This window comes from Salmo salar, chromosome ssa13 (genome assembly GCF_905237065.1).
Source record: "Salmo salar chromosome ssa13, Ssal_v3.1, whole genome shotgun sequence".
Classification (NCBI taxonomy): Eukaryota; Metazoa; Chordata; class Actinopteri; order Salmoniformes; family Salmonidae; genus Salmo; species Salmo salar.
The window spans coordinates 109,845,873-109,863,025 of record NC_059454.1 but is presented as its reverse complement, the minus strand read 5'-3'; the positions used below and the strand labels follow the sequence as shown (position 1 = coordinate 109,863,025).

General features: G+C 53.6%; 1 protein-coding gene across 6 annotated transcripts in view; it reads left to right on the top strand.

Annotated features, from left to right (window-relative positions):
* LOC106568550 (protein Hook homolog 3) overlaps nucleotides 1-5,495 on the top strand; it is a 63,757-nt gene extending 58,262 nt beyond the window's left edge. Inside the window, exons 19-22 of one of the 6 annotated variants that reach the window (XM_045692669.1) lie at nucleotides 2,043-2,114; nucleotides 2,638-2,774; nucleotides 2,880-2,958; nucleotides 2,997-5,495. In XM_045692669.1, coding sequence (XP_045548625.1) covers nucleotides 2,043-2,114; nucleotides 2,638-2,774; nucleotides 2,880-2,883 — 213 coding nt within the window. In that variant the 3' untranslated portion in view covers nucleotides 2,884-2,958; nucleotides 2,997-5,495. Of the gene's footprint in view, nucleotides 1-2,042; nucleotides 2,115-2,637; nucleotides 2,965-2,996 lie in introns of all 6 variants that reach the window. The other 5 variants (XM_045692672.1, XM_045692670.1, XM_045692671.1 and 2 more) reach the window with 5 other exon arrangements.
* The last annotated feature ends 11,658 nt before the right edge of the window (nucleotides 5,496-17,153 follow it).

Genomic DNA, 17,153 nt, shown 5'->3' with positions numbered 1-17,153 from the left:
TAGGGGTTGAACTGGGTTTAGGGTGAGGGTTAGGTCTGGGCTGGTGTAGGGGTTGAACTGGGTTTAGGATGAGGGTTAGGGCTGGTGTAGGGGTTGAACTGGGTTTAGGATGAGGGTTAGGGCTGGTGTAGGGGTTGAACTGGGTTTAGGGTGAGGGTTAGGTCTGGGCTGGTGTAGGGGTTGAACTGGGTTTAGGATGAGGGTTAGGGCTGGTGTAGGGGTTGAACTGGGTTTAGGATGAGGGTTAGGGCTGGTGTAGGGGTTGAACTGGGTTTAGGGTGAGGGTTAGGTCTGGGCTGGTGTAGGGGTTGAACTGGGTTTAGGATGAGGGTTAGGTCTGGGCCGGTGTAGGGGTTGAACTGGGTTTAGGATGAGGGTTAGGGTTAGGTCTGGACTGGTGGGTTTAGGGTGAGGGTTAGGTCTGGGCTGGTGTAGGGGGTGAACTGGGTTTAGGATGAGGGTTAGGGCTGGTGTAGGGGTTGAACTGGGTTTAGGATGAGGGTAAGGGTTAGGTCTGGACTGGTGTAGGGGTTGAACTGGGTTTAGGGTGAGGGTTAGGTCTGGGCTGGTGTAGGGGTTGAACTGGGTTTAGGATGAGGGTTAGGGCTGGTGTAGGGGTTGAACTGGGTTTAGGATGAGGGTTAGGGCTGGTGTAGGGGTTGAACTGGGTTTAGGATGAGGGTTAGGGTTAGGTCTGGGCTGGTGTAGGGGTTGAACTGGGTTTAGGGTGAGGGTTAGGTCTGGGCCGGTGTAGGGGTTGAACTGGGTTTAGGATGAGGGTAAGGGTTAGGTCTGGGCTGGTGTAGGGGTTGAACTGGGTTTAGGGTGAGGGTTAGGTCTGGGCTGGTGTAGGGGTTGAACTGGGTTTAGGATGAGGGTAAGTGTTAGGTCTGGGCCGGTGTAGGGGTTGAACTGGGTTTAGGATGAGGGTAAGGGTTAGGTCTGGGCTGGTGTAGGGGTTGAACTGGGTTTAGGGTGAGGGTTAGGTCTGGGCTGGTGTAGGGGGTGAACTGGGTTTAGGATGAGGGTTAGGGCTGGTGTAGGGGTTGAACTGGGTTTAGGATGAGGGTTAGGGTTAGGTCTGGGCTGGTGTGGGGATGGGTTTAGGATGAGGGTTAGGTCTGGGCGGGTGTAGGGGTTGAACTGGGTTTAGGATGAGGGTTAGGGTTAGGTCTGGGCTGGTGTAGGGGTTGAACTGGGTTTAGGATGAGGGTTAGGGCTGGTGTAGGGGTTGAACTGGGTTTAGGATGAGGGTTAGGGCTGGTGTAGGGGTTGAACTGGGTTTAGGATGAGGGTAAGGGTTAGGTCTGGGCTGGTGTAGGGGTTGAACTGGGTTTAGGGTGAGGGTTAGGTCTGGGCTGGTGTAGGGGTTGAACTGGGTTTAGGATGAGGGTAAGTGTTAGGTCTGGGCCGGTGTAGGGGTTGAACTGGGTTTAGGATGAGGGTTAGGGCTGGTGTAGGGGTTGAACTGGGTTTAGGATGAGGGTTAGGGCTGGTGTAGGGGTTGAACTGGGTTTAGGATGAGGGTTAGGGCTGGTGTAGGGGTTGAACTGGGTTTAGGATGAGGGTTAGGGCTGGTGTAGGGGTTGAACTGGGTTTAGGATGAGGGTTAGGGCTGGTGTAGGGGTTGAACTGGGTTTAGGATGAGGGTTAGGGCTGGTGTAGGGGTTGAACTGGGTTTAGGATGAGGGTTAGGGCTGGTGTAGGGGTTGAACTGGGTTTAGGATGAGGGTTAGGGCTGGTGTAGGGGTTGAACTGGGTTTAGGATGAGGGTTAGGGCCAGGCACTGAAGAACCAGCTAGAGGATACTTCACATGGGGTTTGAGAAAGGGTTTGAGAAAGGGTTTGAGAAAGGGTTTAGGGTGTAAGGTTAAGGGGTGGGTGTGTGTGAGGTGAGAGTGTGTGAGTCTACAGGAGAGGATGGATGGTGTAGGGGTTAGAGAGAGGATGTGTTAATACCACCACTTTACTACATTTACCTTGTCAGTCAGACTCAACCCGTTTTACTGACGTGCTGTTCCTCTGTTCATCTCCCTCTACAGAAAGACTACGACAAGACCAAGGCCCAGAGAGACCAGGAGGAGAAACTCATAGTGTCTGCCTGGTACAACATGGTCAGTTTAACATTGAACCAATAAAGCCCGAGGGGGTGTGATATATGACCAATATACCACGGCTAAGAGCTGTTCTTATGCACAATGCAACACCCTTAGCCGTTGTATATTGACCAATATATCACAATCCCCTGAGGTGTCTTATTGCTATTATAAACAGGTTACCAACGTAATTAGAGCAGTAAAAATACATGTTTTTGTCATAACCGTGTTATACGGTCTGATATACCACAGCTTTTAGCCAGTCAGCATTCACGGGATCAAACCACTCAGTTTATAATTCATTATATTAGTCATTTCAAACACTAGAGGGCGCTGTAGGATTTCCTGTCACTTATAATGAAAACTCCATAGAGATTAAAACAAGGAGCAGTGGTGCCGTCAACAGCGATTGTGAGTGAAACATTTGAAGAAATGTCCCACAGCAGATGCAGGGGATTTAACCATCAGTTCCTTTAATGTATATCTGAATATCTTTAATGAATATCTTAATGAAGCCACCGTGTCGTCGTCCCCCCCCCAGGGCATGGCTCTCCAGAAGAAGGCAGCAGAGGACCGTCTGGCCAGTACGGGTTCAGGACAGTCCTTCCTGGCCCGCCAGAGACAGGCTACCAGTACACGCCGCTCCTACCCCGGACACGTCCAGCCTACCACCGCCAGGTAGACACAGCACCGGGACCCCAGCACCCTGACCCTTCACCTTGAGTCCTGACCCTTCACCCTGAGTCCTGACCCTTCACCCTTCACCCTGACCCTCCAGGCCAGGTAGACACAGCACCGGGACCCCAGCACCCTGACCCTTCACCTTGAGTCCTGACCCTTCACCCTGAGTCCTGACCCTCCAGGCCAGGTAGACACAGCACCGGGACCCTTCACCCTGAGTCCTGACCCTCCAGGCCAGGTAGACACAGCACCGGGACCCCAGCACCGTGACCCTTCACCCTGAGTCCTGACCCTCCAGGCCAGGTAGACACAGCACCGGGACCCCAGCACCGTGACCCTTCACCCTGAGTCCTGACCCTTCACCCTGACTCCTGTCCCTCCAGGCCAGGTAAACACAGCACCGGGACCCCAGCACCGTGACCCTTCACCCTGAGTCCTGACCCTCCAGGCCAGGTAAACACAGCACCGGGACCCCAGCACCGTGACCCTTCACCCTGAGTCCTGACCCTCCAGGCCAGGTAAACACAGCACCGTGACCCTTCACCCTGAGTCCTGACCCTCCAGGCCAGGTAGACACAGCACCGGGACCCCAGCACCGTGACCCTTCACCCTGAGTCCTGACCCTTCACCCTGAGTCCTCACCCTCCAGGCCAGGTAGACACAGCACCGGGACCCCAGCACCGTGACCCTTCACCCTGAGTCCTGACCCTTCACCCTGAGTCCTCACCCTCCAGGCCAGGTAGACACAGCACCGGGACCCCAGCACCGTGACCCTTCACCCTGAGTCCTGACCCTTCACCCTGAGTCCTGACCCTCCAGGCCAGGTAGACACAGCACCGGGACCCCAGCACCGTGACCCTTCACCCTGAGTCCTGACCCTTCACCCTGAGTCCTCACCCTCCAGGCCAGGTAGACACAGCACCGGGACCCCAGCACCGTGACCCTTCCACCCTGAGTCCTGACCCTTCACCCTGAGTCCTGACCCTCCAGGCCAGGTAGACACGGCAACAACTGACCCCAGCCCCGGAATCCATCAGTTATCCACCAGACAGACCAGACGCCGCTCTCTAACGGGCGTCGGCTCTGCCAAGCAATCCAGACAGTTCAGGATGGATTAAACCTGTTCTGTCCTCCTCTTCAGTCCTTCAGTTCAGGATGGATTAAACCTGTCCTCTGTTCTGTCCTCCTCTTCAGTCCTTCAGTTCAGGATGGATTAAACCTGTCCTCTGTTCTGTCCTCCTCTTCAGTCCTTCAGTTCAGGATGGATTAAACCTGTCCTGGACCGTTCCTCTGTTCTGTCCTCCTCTTCAGTCCTTCAGTTCAGGATGGATTAAACCTGTCCTGTATCGTTCCTCTGTTCTGTCCTCCTCTTCAGTCCTTCAGTTCAGGATGGATTAAACCTGTCCTGTATCGTTCCTCTGTTCTGTCCTCCTCTTCAGTCCTTCAGTTCAGGATGGATTAAACCTGTCCTGGACCGTTCCTCTGTTCTGTCCTCCTCTTCAGTCCTTCAGTTCAGGATGGATTAAACCTGTCCTCTGTTCTGTCCTCCTCTTCAGTCCTTCAGTTCAGGATGGATTAAACCTGTCCTCTGTTCTGTCCTCCTCTTCAGTCCTTCAGTTCAGGATGGATTAAACCTGTCCTGGACCGTTCCTCTGTTCTGTCCTCCTCTTCAGTCCTTCAGTTCAGGATGGATTAAACCTGTCCTGTATCGTTCCTCTGTTCTGTCCTCCTCTTCAGTCCTTCAGTTCAGGATGGATTAAACCTGTCCTGCCGTTCCTCTGTTCTGTCCTCCTCTTCAGTCCTTCAGTTCAGGATGGATTAAACCTGTCCTTGTTCCTCTGTTCTGTCCTCCTCTTCAGTCCTTCAGTTCAGGATGGATTAAACCTGTCCTGGACTTCCTCTGTTCTGTCCTCCTCTTCAGTCCTTCAGTTCAGGATGGATTAAACCTGTCCTGGACCGTTCCTCTGTTCTGTCCTCCTCTTCAGTCCTTCAGTTCAGGATGGATTAAACCTGTCCTGGATCGTTCCTCTGTTCTGTCCTCCTCTTCAGTCCTTCAGTTCAGGATGGATTAAACCTGTCCTGGACCGTTCCTCTGTTCTGTCCTCCTCTTCAGTCCTTCAGTTCAGGATGGATGAGTTCATCTACCTGGATCTTTAACTGACAGTATTATTATGCACATTTCTCTAAAACGTGTTACTGTTCTGTCAGGAATCCGTCTATCTAATAACTGTTTTCAGATTTCTTTTGTAACACAATGTTATGAGCAGAGATGCAGTTTTCACAAATTGGTAGCGGATTGATTTTTTTTATTTTATTTTTTAAATCGTAGGATATTTTTTTGTATCTCGATCTGATGCTTACAGGATGTGATGTAATGCCTTGCAGTCAGTGACTGTCAGGACATGTTTAGTAACAGAGAGGGATATGGTATGTCTCTGAGTTGGTCTCGTTAGCTCTCCCGGTACCCTTTTTTTTATATGTGTTCAGTAACGCTGAGTGTGCTTTCCGTTTGTCTGTGTTAAGACAGTCTTGTTGTTGCCTGTAGTGGGAGATTTGAAAGGTTAGTTGTATAGAGGGGACTCCTCTAGCCTGTTGGCAATGTATTAGCTGTGGAAGATATTAAACAAGGTCTTTCTTCTTCATCGTCATCATCATCATCATTAGAAATGTTAACAGTAGAAAGCTTCCTGTTTCTAAATAAACCATTTTTTAAATTGCCTGAATTATTAATGATCCTGAAATAAGGCGAAGCACCCTTCATCCCCATCTGTAGTCCGCTCATACCAGCCAGCAGTCATTATTGATTATTGAACCAGCGATTACCGATCTAGCATCTCTCCCGTGTCCTCCTGCGTTGTTTGAGGGAATTCCAAGCTGTTCTTTCCTCTTTTTATCCTATGACCATGTGAGAACAGTTCTGCTGTGTGTGAACGAACCTGTCCAGGCCTTCGTTCATATTTCAGTGTGTAGTGGGACCAGTTGCTTTCTAAACGGTAGTGTCCATATTTTAAGCAGTGGACTTAAGTCAGTGGTCATATCTGGCTATATCTAACAGATGGAAATTGTAATTTGAAGGTATCGAAAGGGGTCTGAAATACAAAACGCATGAACTCGTGAAAGAACCGCTGCTGCCTGGAGGATGTGGATCGTAACATATATAAATTGATCTTCGAGTTTTAGCGTGAGGCCTATTTTCCCGTTCTCGTTCACTCACTGCGCTACGTACTCCTTTACGTCTCTGACGCTACGCGGGGCGTCGTGTCGTAGTTGAAAGGAGTTTGAATGTCTTAACTCTGACCGACCTAATTAAGGCACTATACTCCCTCCATTGTGTCTGTCCCAATGAAATAAGCGGTAGATTACCAACGGGTTGGACTGTGTACTTGACTACGGTTGTCATTTAGCAGAACGTAGACAGACCTTCATACTAGGAACGTTAGAATCATACGATATGAATATCTGTTTATCAGCCACGTGATATACGAGACGTTTTAACGTGACGGAAAAAAAGCTTAAAGCTCTGTCTCTCTCACTCATCGTCCGAGCGGAGCCGTTGCTATGGATACTAACAGGCAGAGAGCACACGGAGCAGAAGCAGGACAGTGCAGGGCCAAGAGATGAGCGGGGCCCAGAGATCAGCAGCTAACAGAGAAAGTTATGGTTAGGACAGATGATAAAATGAAAGAAAAAAACATTTGTTTTTCGGTTAGGGATTTATTTTTATTAACGATCCCAATTTTGTTTTAACGTTCACAACCCTACTTCGCTAGTTCATTATTCGTTTCATCCTCCTACCTATCATTTTAAAACCTTCAGCGTGTTAAACGACTTTACTGTCCTGTCTCTGACTGGTCATATTGTCTCTCTGTCCTGTCTCTGACTGCTCATATTGTCTCTGACCTGTCTCTGACTGCTCATATTGTCTCTCTGTCCTGTCTCTGACTGCTCATATTGTCTCTGACCTGTCTCTGACTGCTCATATTGTCTCTGTCCTGTCTCTGACTGCTCATATTGTCTCTGTCCTGTTGCTGACTGGTCATATTGTCTCTCTGTCCTGTCTCTGACTGGTCATATTGTCTCTCTGTCCTGTTGCTGACTGGTCATATTGTCTCTCTGTCCTGTCTCTGACTGGTCATATTGTCTCTCTGTCCTGTCTCTGACTGGTCATATTGTCTCTCTGTCCTGTCTCTGACTGGTCATATTGTCTCTCTGTCCTGTCTCTGACTGGTCATATTGTCTCTCTGTCCTGTCTCTGACTGGTCATATTGTCTCTCTGTCCTGTCTCTGACTGGTCATATTGTCTCTCTGTCCTGTCTCTGACTGGTCATATTGTCTCTCTGTCCTGTCTCTGACTGGTCATATTGTCTCTCTGTCCTGTCTCTGACTGGTCATATTGTCTCTCTGTCCTGTCTCTGACTGGTCATATTGTCTCTCTGTCCTGTCTCTGACTGGTCATATTGTCTCTCTGTCCTGTCTCTGACTGGTCATATTGTCTCTCTGTCCTGTCTCTGACTGGTCATATTGTCTCTCTGTCCTGTCTCTGACTGGTCATATTGTCTCTCTGTCCTGTCTCTGACTGCTCATATTGTCTCTGTCCTGTCTCTGACTGCTCATATTGTCTCTGTCCTGTCTCTGACTGCTCATATTGTCTCTGACCTGTCTCTGACCTGTCTCTGACTGCTCATATTGTCTCTGTCCTGTCGCTGACTGCTCATATTGTCTCTGTCCTGTCTCTGACTGCTCATATTGTCTCTGTCCTGTCTCTGACTGCTCATATTGTCTCTGTCCTGTCTCTGACTGCTCATATTGTCTCTGTCCTGTCTCTCTCTCTCTCTCTCTCTCTCTCTCTAAATGGTAGAGTAGTGGGAGAAGTCTCTCTCTCTCTATCTCTCGTTCGTTCGTTTGTTCGTTGTATTAAATGAGAGCGGATAACCTGTCGAACCTTTTATAAAGTTAGTAGCCTGATTTGATATGAAACACTTTTCCCCAAAGCCTTTTTGAAGCCTGGGTCACGTTCATCAGGCACCAAATGGACACAAACGGGGAGTACTATTTTTTTTATTTTTGTTTTGTGTGTGTTGCACAATGTTTTTGAAACGTATTGCTACGATGGGCCCTAATGAACACGACCCAGGTGTGACGCCCATGGACAAACAGGCAGCAAGTCAACAAGGATATTATGAACATTTTTAAAGGGCTTTTACCTCAAGTGTAAAACCAGTGTGAGAAAGAGACAGCTTAGGGGCTGTAGTAGTGTAATTCATCCTGATTCTGTTGTCTTTTTTTTTTTTAATTAAAGTTTTCACATAATAACAAAAATATACTTGTCCATCTTATTATGCAACTGATGAACTTTTTCTGAGTCTTCTTGTGTGAAAGACTGGTCTCCTGACATGCGTTGATATGATTGGTAGGGCAAGGTGTCTCAACTGTCTGTCCTGTTAGTTTTTTTGCATGTCTCCTGATGAACGTAAAACTACCACCTGCATCCCAAATGGAACACTATTCCCTACTTAGTGCACTACTTTACACCAGAGCCCTATGGAACCCTATTCCCTATATAGTGCACTACTTTAGACCAGAGCCCTATGGAACCCTATTCCCTATATAGTACACTACTTTAGACCAGAGCCCTATGGAACCCTATTCCCTATATAGTGCACTACTTTAGACCAGAGCCCTATGGAACCCTATTCCCTACTTAGTGCACTACTTTAGACCAGAACCCTATGGAACCCTATTCCCTACTTAGTGCACTACTTTAGACCAGAGCCCTATGGGCCCTATATAGGGAATAGGGTGCAGTTTGGAACTAAGAGTTAGTTTCAAAACCACTTGCTAGAGGAGCTCTGGAAAAATGATAACACTTTACTTCAAGCCTGCAGGTATAATGCTTCATAACTGCTCATAAGCACCTATAAGAGTATTATCTTGTCTCTTTATGTCAACTGACTCAAACGGCTGGTATTTCATCCATTATGAGATGAGACATTTATAATAGGGTCATATGCTTATGACAATGCATTATAGCCGCATCATAATGCATTATAACCTCTGGTATTAAGTAAAGTTGTACTGAAGTTACGACTGGTTTTTCACTACCGTCCATGATGATAGACCCATTATCTCCTACCTGTTCTACACTGGTCCCCCACAGCGGTTAGTCTCCTACCTGTTCTACACTGGTCCCCCACAGCAGTTAGTCTCCTACCTGTTCTACACTGGTCCCCCACAGCGGTTAGTCTCCTAGCCTGGTCCCCCAGCGGTTAGTCTCCTAGCCTGGTCCCCCACAGCGGTTAGTCTCCTAGCCTGGTCCCCCACAGCGGTTAGTCTCCTAGCCTGGTCCCCCACAGCGGTTAGTCTCCTAGCCTGGTCCCCCACAGCGGTTAGTCTCCTAGCCTGGTCCCCCACAGCGGTTAGTCTCCTAGCCTGGTCCCCCACAGCGGTTAGTCTCCTAGCCTGGTCCCCCACAGCGGTTAGTCTCCTAGCCTGGTCCCCCACAGCGGTTAGTCTCCTAGCCTGGTCCCCCACAGCGGTTAGTCTCCTACCCTGGTCCCCCACAGCGGTTAGTCTCCTAGCCTGGTCCCCCACAGCGGTTAGTCTCCTAGCCTGGTCCCCCACAGCGGTTAGTCTCCTAGCCTGGTCCCCCCCCCAGCGGTTAGTCTCCTAGCCTGGTCCCCCCCCAGCGGTTAGTCTCCTAGCCTGGTCCCCCCCAGGCGGTTAGTCTCCTAGCCTGGTCCCCCCAGGCGGTTAGTCTCCTAGCCTGGTCCCCCCCAGCGGTTAGTCTCCTAGCCTGGTCCCCCCCAGCGGTTAGTCTCCTAGCCTGGTCCCCCCCAGCGGTTAGTCTCCTAGCCTGGTCCCCCCCAGCGGTTAGCCTCCTAGCCTGGTCCCCCCCCAGCGGTTAGCCTCCTAGCCTGGTCCCCCCCCCCAGCGGTTAGCCTCCTAGCCTGGTCTCCCCCCAGCGGTTAGTCTCCTAGCCTGGTCCCCCACAGCGGTTAGTCTCCTAGCCTGGTCTCCCCCACAGCGGTTAGTCTCCTAGCCTGGTCCCCCACAGCGGTTAGTCTCCTAGCCTGGCTCCCCCACAGCGGTTAGTCTGCTAGCCTGGTCCCCCACAGCGGTTAGTCTCCTAGCCTGGCTCCCCCCCAGCGGTTAGTCTCCTAGCCTGGTCCCCCCCCCCAGCGGTTAGTCTCCTAGCCTGGCTCCCCCACAGCGGTTAGTCTCCTAGCCTGGTCCCCCCAGCGGTTAGTCTCCTAGCCTGGTCCCCCCCAGCGGTTAGTCTCCTAGCCTGGTCCCCCCCAGCGGTTAGTCTCCTAGCCTGGCTCCCCCACAGCGGTTAGTCTCCTAGCCTGGTCCCCCACAGCGGTTAGTCCCCTAGCCTGGCTCCCCCACAGCGGTTAGTCTCCTAGCCTGGCTCCCCCACAGCGGTTAGTCTCCTAGCCTGGCTCCCCCACAGCGGTTAGTCTCCTAGCCTGGCTCCCCCACAGCGGTTAGTCTCCTAGCCTGGCTCCCCCCAGCGGTTAGTCTCCTAGCCTGGCTCCCCCCAGCGGTTAGTCTCCTAGCCTGGCCCCCCCCCAGCGGTTAGTCTGCTAGCCTGGCTCCCCCCCAGCGGTTAGTCTGCTAGCCTGGCTCCCCCCAGCGGTTAGTCTCCTAGCCTGGCTCCCCCCCAGCGGTTAGTCTCCTAGCCTGGTCCCCCCCCAGCGGTTAGTCTCCTAGCCTGGCTCCCCCCAGCGGTTAGTCTGCTAGCCTGGCTCCCCCACAGCGGTTAGTCTCCTAGCCTGGCTCCCCCCCAGGCGGTTAGTCTCCTAGCCTGGCTCCCCCACAGCGGTTAGTCTCCTAGCCTGGCTCCCCCCAGCGGTTAGTCTCCTAGCCTGGCTCCCCCCCCAGCGGTTAGTCTGCTAGCCTGGCTCCCCCCCAGCGGTTAGTCTCCTAGCCTGGCTCCCCCCAGCGGTTAGTCTCCTAGCCTGGTCCCCCCCAGCGGTTAGTCTCCTAGCCTGGCTCCCCCCCAGCGGTTAGTCTCCTAGCCTGGTCCCCCCCCCAGCGGTTAGTCTCCTAGCCTGGCTCCCCCACAGCGGTTAGTCTCCTAGCCTGGCTCCCCCACAGCGGTTAGTCTCCTAGCCTGGTCCCCCACAGCGGTTAGTCTCCTAGCCTGGCTCCCCCCCAGCGGTTAGTCTCCTAGCCTGGCTCCCCCACAGCGGTTAGTCTCCTAGCCTGGTCCCCCCCCCAGCGGTTAGTCTGCTAGCCTGGCTCCCCCCCAGCGGTTAGTCTCCTAGCCTGCTCCCCCACAGCGGTTAGTCTCCTAGCCTGGCTCCCCCCCAGCGGTTAGTCTCCTAGCCTGGCTCCCCCCCCCAGCGGTTAGTCTCCTAGCCTGGTCCCCCCCAGCGGTTAGTCTCCTAGCCTGGCTCCCCCCCAGCGGTTAGTCTGCTAGCCTGGCTCCCCCACAGCGGTTAGTCTCCTAGCCTGGCTCCCCCCCAGCGGTTAGTCTCCTAGCCTGCTCCCCCACAGCGGTTAGTCTCCTAGCCTGGCTCCCCCCAGCGGTTAGTCTCCTAGCCTGGTCCCCCCCCAGCGGTTAGTCTCCTAGCCTGGCTCCCCCACAGCGGTTAGTCTCCTAGCCTGGTCTCCCCCCCAGCGGTTAGTCTCCTAGCCTGGCTCCCCCCACAGCGGTTAGTCTCCTAGCCTGGCCCCCCACAGCGGTTAGTCTCCTAGCCTGGTCCCCCCAGCGGTTAGTCTCCTAGCCTGGCTCCCCCCCAGCGGTTAGTCTCCTAGCCTGGCCCCCCCCAGCGGTTAGTCTCCTAGCCTGGTCCCCCCCCAGCGGTTAGTCTCCTAGCCTGGTCCCCCCCCAGCGGTTAGTCTCCTAGCCTGGTCCCCCCAGCGGTTAGTCTCCTAGCCTGGTCCCCCCCAGCGGTTAGTCTCCTAGTCTGGTCTCCCCCCAGCGGTTAGTCTCCTAGCCTGCTCCCCCACAGCGGTTAGTCTCCTAGCCTGCTCCCCCCAGCGGTTAGTCTCCTAGCCTGGCTCCCCCACAGCGGTTAGTCTCCTAGCCTGGTCCCCCCCCACAGCGGTTAGTCTCCTAGCCTGGTCCCCCCCCAGCGGTTAGTCTCCTAGCCTGGCTCCCCCCCAGCGGTTAGTCTCCTAGCCTGGCTCCCCCCAGCGGTTAGTCTCCTAGCCTGGCTCCCCCACAGCGGTTAGTCTCCTAGCCTGGCTCCCCCCCAGCGGTTAGTCTCCTAGCCTGGTCCCCCCAGCGGTTAGTCTCCTAGCCTGGTTCCCCCCCAGCGGTTAGTCTCCTAGCCTGGCTCCCCCCCAGCGGTTAGTCTCCTAGCCTGGCTCCCCCCCCAGCGGTTAGTCTCCTAGCCTGGTCCCCCCCCAGCGGTTAGTCTCCTAGCCTGGCTCCCCCACAGCGGTTAGTCTCCTAGCCTGGTCCCCCCCACAGCGGTTAGTCTCCTAGCCTGGTCCCCCCCCAGCGGTTAGTCTCCTAGCCTGGCTCCCCCCCAGCGGTTAGTCTCCTAGCCTGGCTCCCCCACAGCGGTTAGTCTCCTAGCCTGGCTCCCCCCAGCGGTTAGTCTCCTAGCCTGGCTCCCCCCCAGCGGTTAGTCTCCTAGCCTGGTCCCCCCCCAGCGGTTAGTCTCCTAGCCTGGTCCCCCCCCAGCGGTTAGTCTCCTAGCCTGGCTCCCCCCCAGCGGTTAGTCTGCTAGCCTGGCTCCCCCACAGCGGTTAGTCTGCTAGCCTGGCTCCCCCACAGCGGTTAGTCTCCTAGCCTGCTCCCCCACAGCGGTTAGTCTCCTAGCCTGGCTCCCCCCCGCGGTTAGTCTCCTAGCCTGGTCCCCCCCCCAGCGGTTAGTCTCCTAGCCTGGCTCCCCCACAGCGGTTAGTCTCCTAGCCTGGTCCCCCCCCCCCAGCGGTTAGTCTCCTAGCCTGGCTCCCCCCCAGCGGTTAGTCTCCTAGCCTGGCTCCCCCCAGCGGTTAGTCTCCTAGCCTGGTCCCCCCCAGCGGTTAGTCTCCTAGCCTGGTCCCCCCCAGCGGTTAGTCTCCTAGCCTGGTCCCCCCCCAGCGGTTAGTCTCCTAGCCTGGCTCCCCCCAGCGGTTAGTCTCCTAGCCTGGCTCCCCCCAGCGGTTAGTCTCCTAGCCTGCTCCCCCCCAGCGGTTAGTCTCCTAGCCTGGCTCCCCCACAGCGGTTAGTCTCCTAGCCTGGTCCCCCCCACAGCGGTTAGTCTCCTAGCCTGGTCCCCCCCACAGCGGTTAGTCTCCTAGCCTGGCTCCCCCCCAGCGGTTAGTCTCCTAGCCTGGTCCCCCCCCCAGCGGTTAGTCTCCTAGCCTGGCTCCCCCACAGCGGTTAGTCTCCTAGCCTGGTCCCCCCCAGCGGTTAGTCTCCTAGCCTGGTCCCCCACAGCGGTTAGTCTCCTAGCCTGGTCCCCCCCAGCAGTTAGTCTGCTAGCCTGCTCCCCCACAGCGGTTAGTCTCCTAGCCTGGCTCCCCCACAGCGGTTAGTCTCCTAGCCTGGCTCCCCCACAGCGGTTAGTCTCCTAGCCTGGTCCCCCACAGCGGTTAGTCTCCTAGCCTGGCTCCCCCCCAGCGGTTAGTCTCCTAGCCTGGCTCCCCCACAGCGGTTAGTCTCCTAGCCTGGCTCCCCCCAGTGGTTAGTCTCCTAGCCTGGCTCCCCCCAGCGGTTAGTCTCCTAGCCTGGCTCCCCCCCAGGCGGTTAGTCTCCTAGCCTGGTCCCCCACAGCGGTTAGTCTGCTAGCCTGGCTCCCCCCAGCGGTTAGTCTGCTAGCCTGGCTCCCCCCCAGCGGTTAGTCTGCTAGCCTGGCTCCCCCTCCACAGCGGTTAGTCTCCTAGCCTGGCTCCCCCACATCGGTTTGTGCATTCTTGACAGGGAAACCGCAACTTTGGGACAATAAACCTTTTATAGCCTGGTTAAACCAGACTGAATGTTTCAAACGATGGCGATCAGCGTTTTCAGTATGGTTTAACCAGGCTATAATAAACTTCTAGGAGAAAATAATTGTTTAAAAATAACAATAATAACTGAAGCTTTTCAGTCAGAACTTATCAGCAGGTTTTATGTTTTCTGTATTTTTATTTAACATAAACTGAATTACCAAATAACCTTTTTTTTTCTCGATTTTTCCATGTGTTTATATTGATGCTTGTATACAATATGTACACACTGTATGGGAGAAACAAACAGTGAATGAGGAAGTCCGAGGTCATTTGAGAAGAGAACATGACATTTTAATCAGATGGATTTCATAGTTACCTGTCCTTGTAAAAGTTGTTAATTTTAAAATGTGAACATGTACAGCTGGTGAGGAAGTTGTAATAAAGATTGTATAAAACTATATTCGCCTGTTTCTATTACTCTTTTTTTTTAATTTTTTTTTAATAGAAAGTCATATTCATGTTTCCTATTTTTTTCCCCCAAAATGTTGTAAGACCTTTTTCTAAGCCACTGATTGTTTTGTGCCGTCGTCTATGGGAGAATGAATGTCAAACACTTTTTTTTTTTTTTCTCCCTCTCTCTGTTTTAACATTGTAATTCTCACATGCTGAGAGAGAGTTGGCCTTCATCTGCTTCCCATCTTGATACGGAACATACTACTGCACTTTACTGGAGGTAACGATACAAACAGAACTGCCTGCTTGGTGCCCCTGTCCTGACTGAGAATGGGTTTCAAATGGCACCTTTTGACACACTGGAGCCTGGAGGGGAGGTTTTGGTTGGGCAGGGAGTGGTGTGAAGGAATGTCTTCACAGGTTCCTTGGGAAATGAGCTGAGGTTGGAGTATAGAGTCTCCTAGACAGACATCTCTATGTAACACTGAGGTTGGAGTATAGTCTCCTAGACAGACATCTCTATGTAACACTGAGGTTGGAGTATAGTCTCCTAGACAGACATCTCTATGTAACACTGAGGTTGGAGTATAGTCTCCTAGCCTGGCTCCCCCCCCAGCGGTTAGTCTCCTAGCCTGGCTCCCCCCCCAGCGGTTAGTCTCCTAGCCTGGTCCCCCCCCAGTGGTTAGTCTCCTAGCCTGGCTCCCCCACAGCGGTTAGTCTCCTAGCCTGGTCCCCCACAGCGGTTAGTCTCCTAGCCTGGTCCCCCCCCAGCGGTTAGTCTCCTAGCCTGGTCCCCCCCCAGCGGTTAGTCTCCTAGCCTGGCTCCCCCCCAGCGGTTAGTCTCCTAGCCTGGCTCCCCCCAGCGGTTAGTCTCCTAGCCTGGCTCCCCCACAGCGGTTAGTCTCCTAGCCTGGCTCCCCCCCAGCGGTTAGTCTCCTAGCCTGGCTCCCCCCAGCGGTTAGTCTCCTAGCCTGGTCCCCCCCCCAGCGGTTAGTCTCCTAGCCTGGTCCCCCCCCCAGCGGTTAGTCTCCTAGCCTGGCTCCCCCCCAGCGGTTAGTCTGCTAGCCTGGCTCCCCCACAGCGGTTAGTCTGCTAGCCTGGCTCCCCCACAGCGGTTAGTCTCCTAGCCTGCTCCCCCACAGCGGTTAGTCTCCTAGCCTGGCTCCCCCCCAGCGGTTAGTCTCCTAGCCTGGTCCCCCCCCCAGCGGTTAGTCTCCTAGCCTGGCTCCCCCACAGCGGTTAGTCTCCTAGCCTGGTCCCCCCCCCAGCGGTTAGTCTCCTAGCCTGGCTCCCCCCAGCGGTTAGTCTCCTAGCCTGGCTCCCCCCAGCGGTTAGTCTCCTAGCCTGGTCCCCCCCAGCGGTTAGTCTCCTAGCCTGGTCCCCCCCAGCGGTTAGTCTCCTAGCCTGGTCCCCCCCAGCGGTTAGTCTCCTAGCCTGGCTCCCCCCAGCGGTTAGTCTCCTAGCCTGCTCCCCCACAGCGGTTAGTCTCCTAGCCTGCTCCCCCCAGCGGTTAGTCTCCTAGCCTGGCTCCCCCACAGCGGTTAGTCTCCTAGCCTGGTCCCCCCCACAGCGGTTAGTCTCCTAGCCTGGTCCCCCCCACAGCGGTTAGTCTCCTAGCCTGGCTCCCCCCCAGCGGTTAGTCTCCTAGCCTGGTCCCCCCCCCCAGCGGTTAGTCTCCTAGCCTGGCTCCCCCACAGCGGTTAGTCTCCTAGCCTGGTCCCCCCAGCGGTTAGTCTCCTAGCCTGGTCCCCCACAGCGGTTAGTCTCCTAGCCTGGTCCCCCCAGCAGTTAGTCTGCTAGCCTGCTCCCCCACAGCGGTTAGTCTCCTAGCCTGGCTCCCCCACAGCGGTTAGTCTCCTAGCCTGGCTCCCCCACAGCGGTTAGTCTCCTAGCCTGGTCCCCCACAGCGGTTAGTCTCCTAGCCTGGCTCCCCCCAGCGGTTAGTCTCCTAGCCTGGCTCCCCCACAGCGGTTAGTCTCCTAGCCTGGCTCCCCCCAGCGGTTAGTCTCCTAGCCTGGCTCCCCCCAGTGGTTAGTCTCCTAGCCTGGCTCCCCCCAGTGGTTAGTCTCCTAGCCTGGCTCCCCCCAGCGGTTAGTCTCCTAGCCTGGCTCCCCCCAGGCGGTTAGTCTCCTAGCCTGGTCCCCCACAGCGGTTAGTCTGCTAGCCTGGCTCCCCCCAGCGGTTAGTCTGCTAGCCTGGCTCCCCCCAGCGGTTAGTCTGCTAGCCTGGCTCCCCCTCCACAGCGGTTAGTCTCCTAGCCTGGCTCCCCCACATCGGTTTGTGCATTCTTGACAGGGAAACCGCAACTTTGGGACAATAAACCTTTTATAGCCTGGTTAAACCAGACTGAATGTTTCAAACGATGGCGATCAGCGTTTTCAGTATGGTTTAACCAGGCTATAATAAACTTCTAGGAGAAAATAATTGTTTAAAAATAACAATAATAACTGAAGCTTTTCAGTCAGAACTTATCAGCAGGTTTTATGTTTTCTGTATTTTTATTTAACATAAACTGAATTACCAAATAACCTTTTTTTTTTCTCGATTTTTCCATGTGTTTATATTGATGCTTGTATACAATATGTACACACTGTATGGGAGAAACAAACAGTGAATGAGGAAGTCCGAGGTCATTTGAGAAGAGAACATGACATTTTAATCAGATGGATTTCATAGTTACCTGTCCTTGTAAAAGTTGTTAATTTTAAAATGTGAACATGTACAGCTGGTGAGGAAGTTGTAATAAAGATTGTATAAAACTATATTCGCCTGTTTCTATTACTCTTTTTTTTTTGAATTTTTTTTTAATAGAAAGTCATATTCATGTTTCCTAAACATTTTTTTCCCCCAAAATGTTGTAAGACTTTTTTTCTAAGCCACTGATTGTTTTGTGCCGTCGTCTATGGGAGAATGAATGTCAAACACTTTTTTTTATTTTTCTCCCTCTCTCTGTTTTAACATTGTAATTCTCACATGCTGAGAGAGAGTTGGCCTTCATCTGCTTCCCATCTTGATACGGAACATACTACTGCACTTTACTGGAGGTAACGA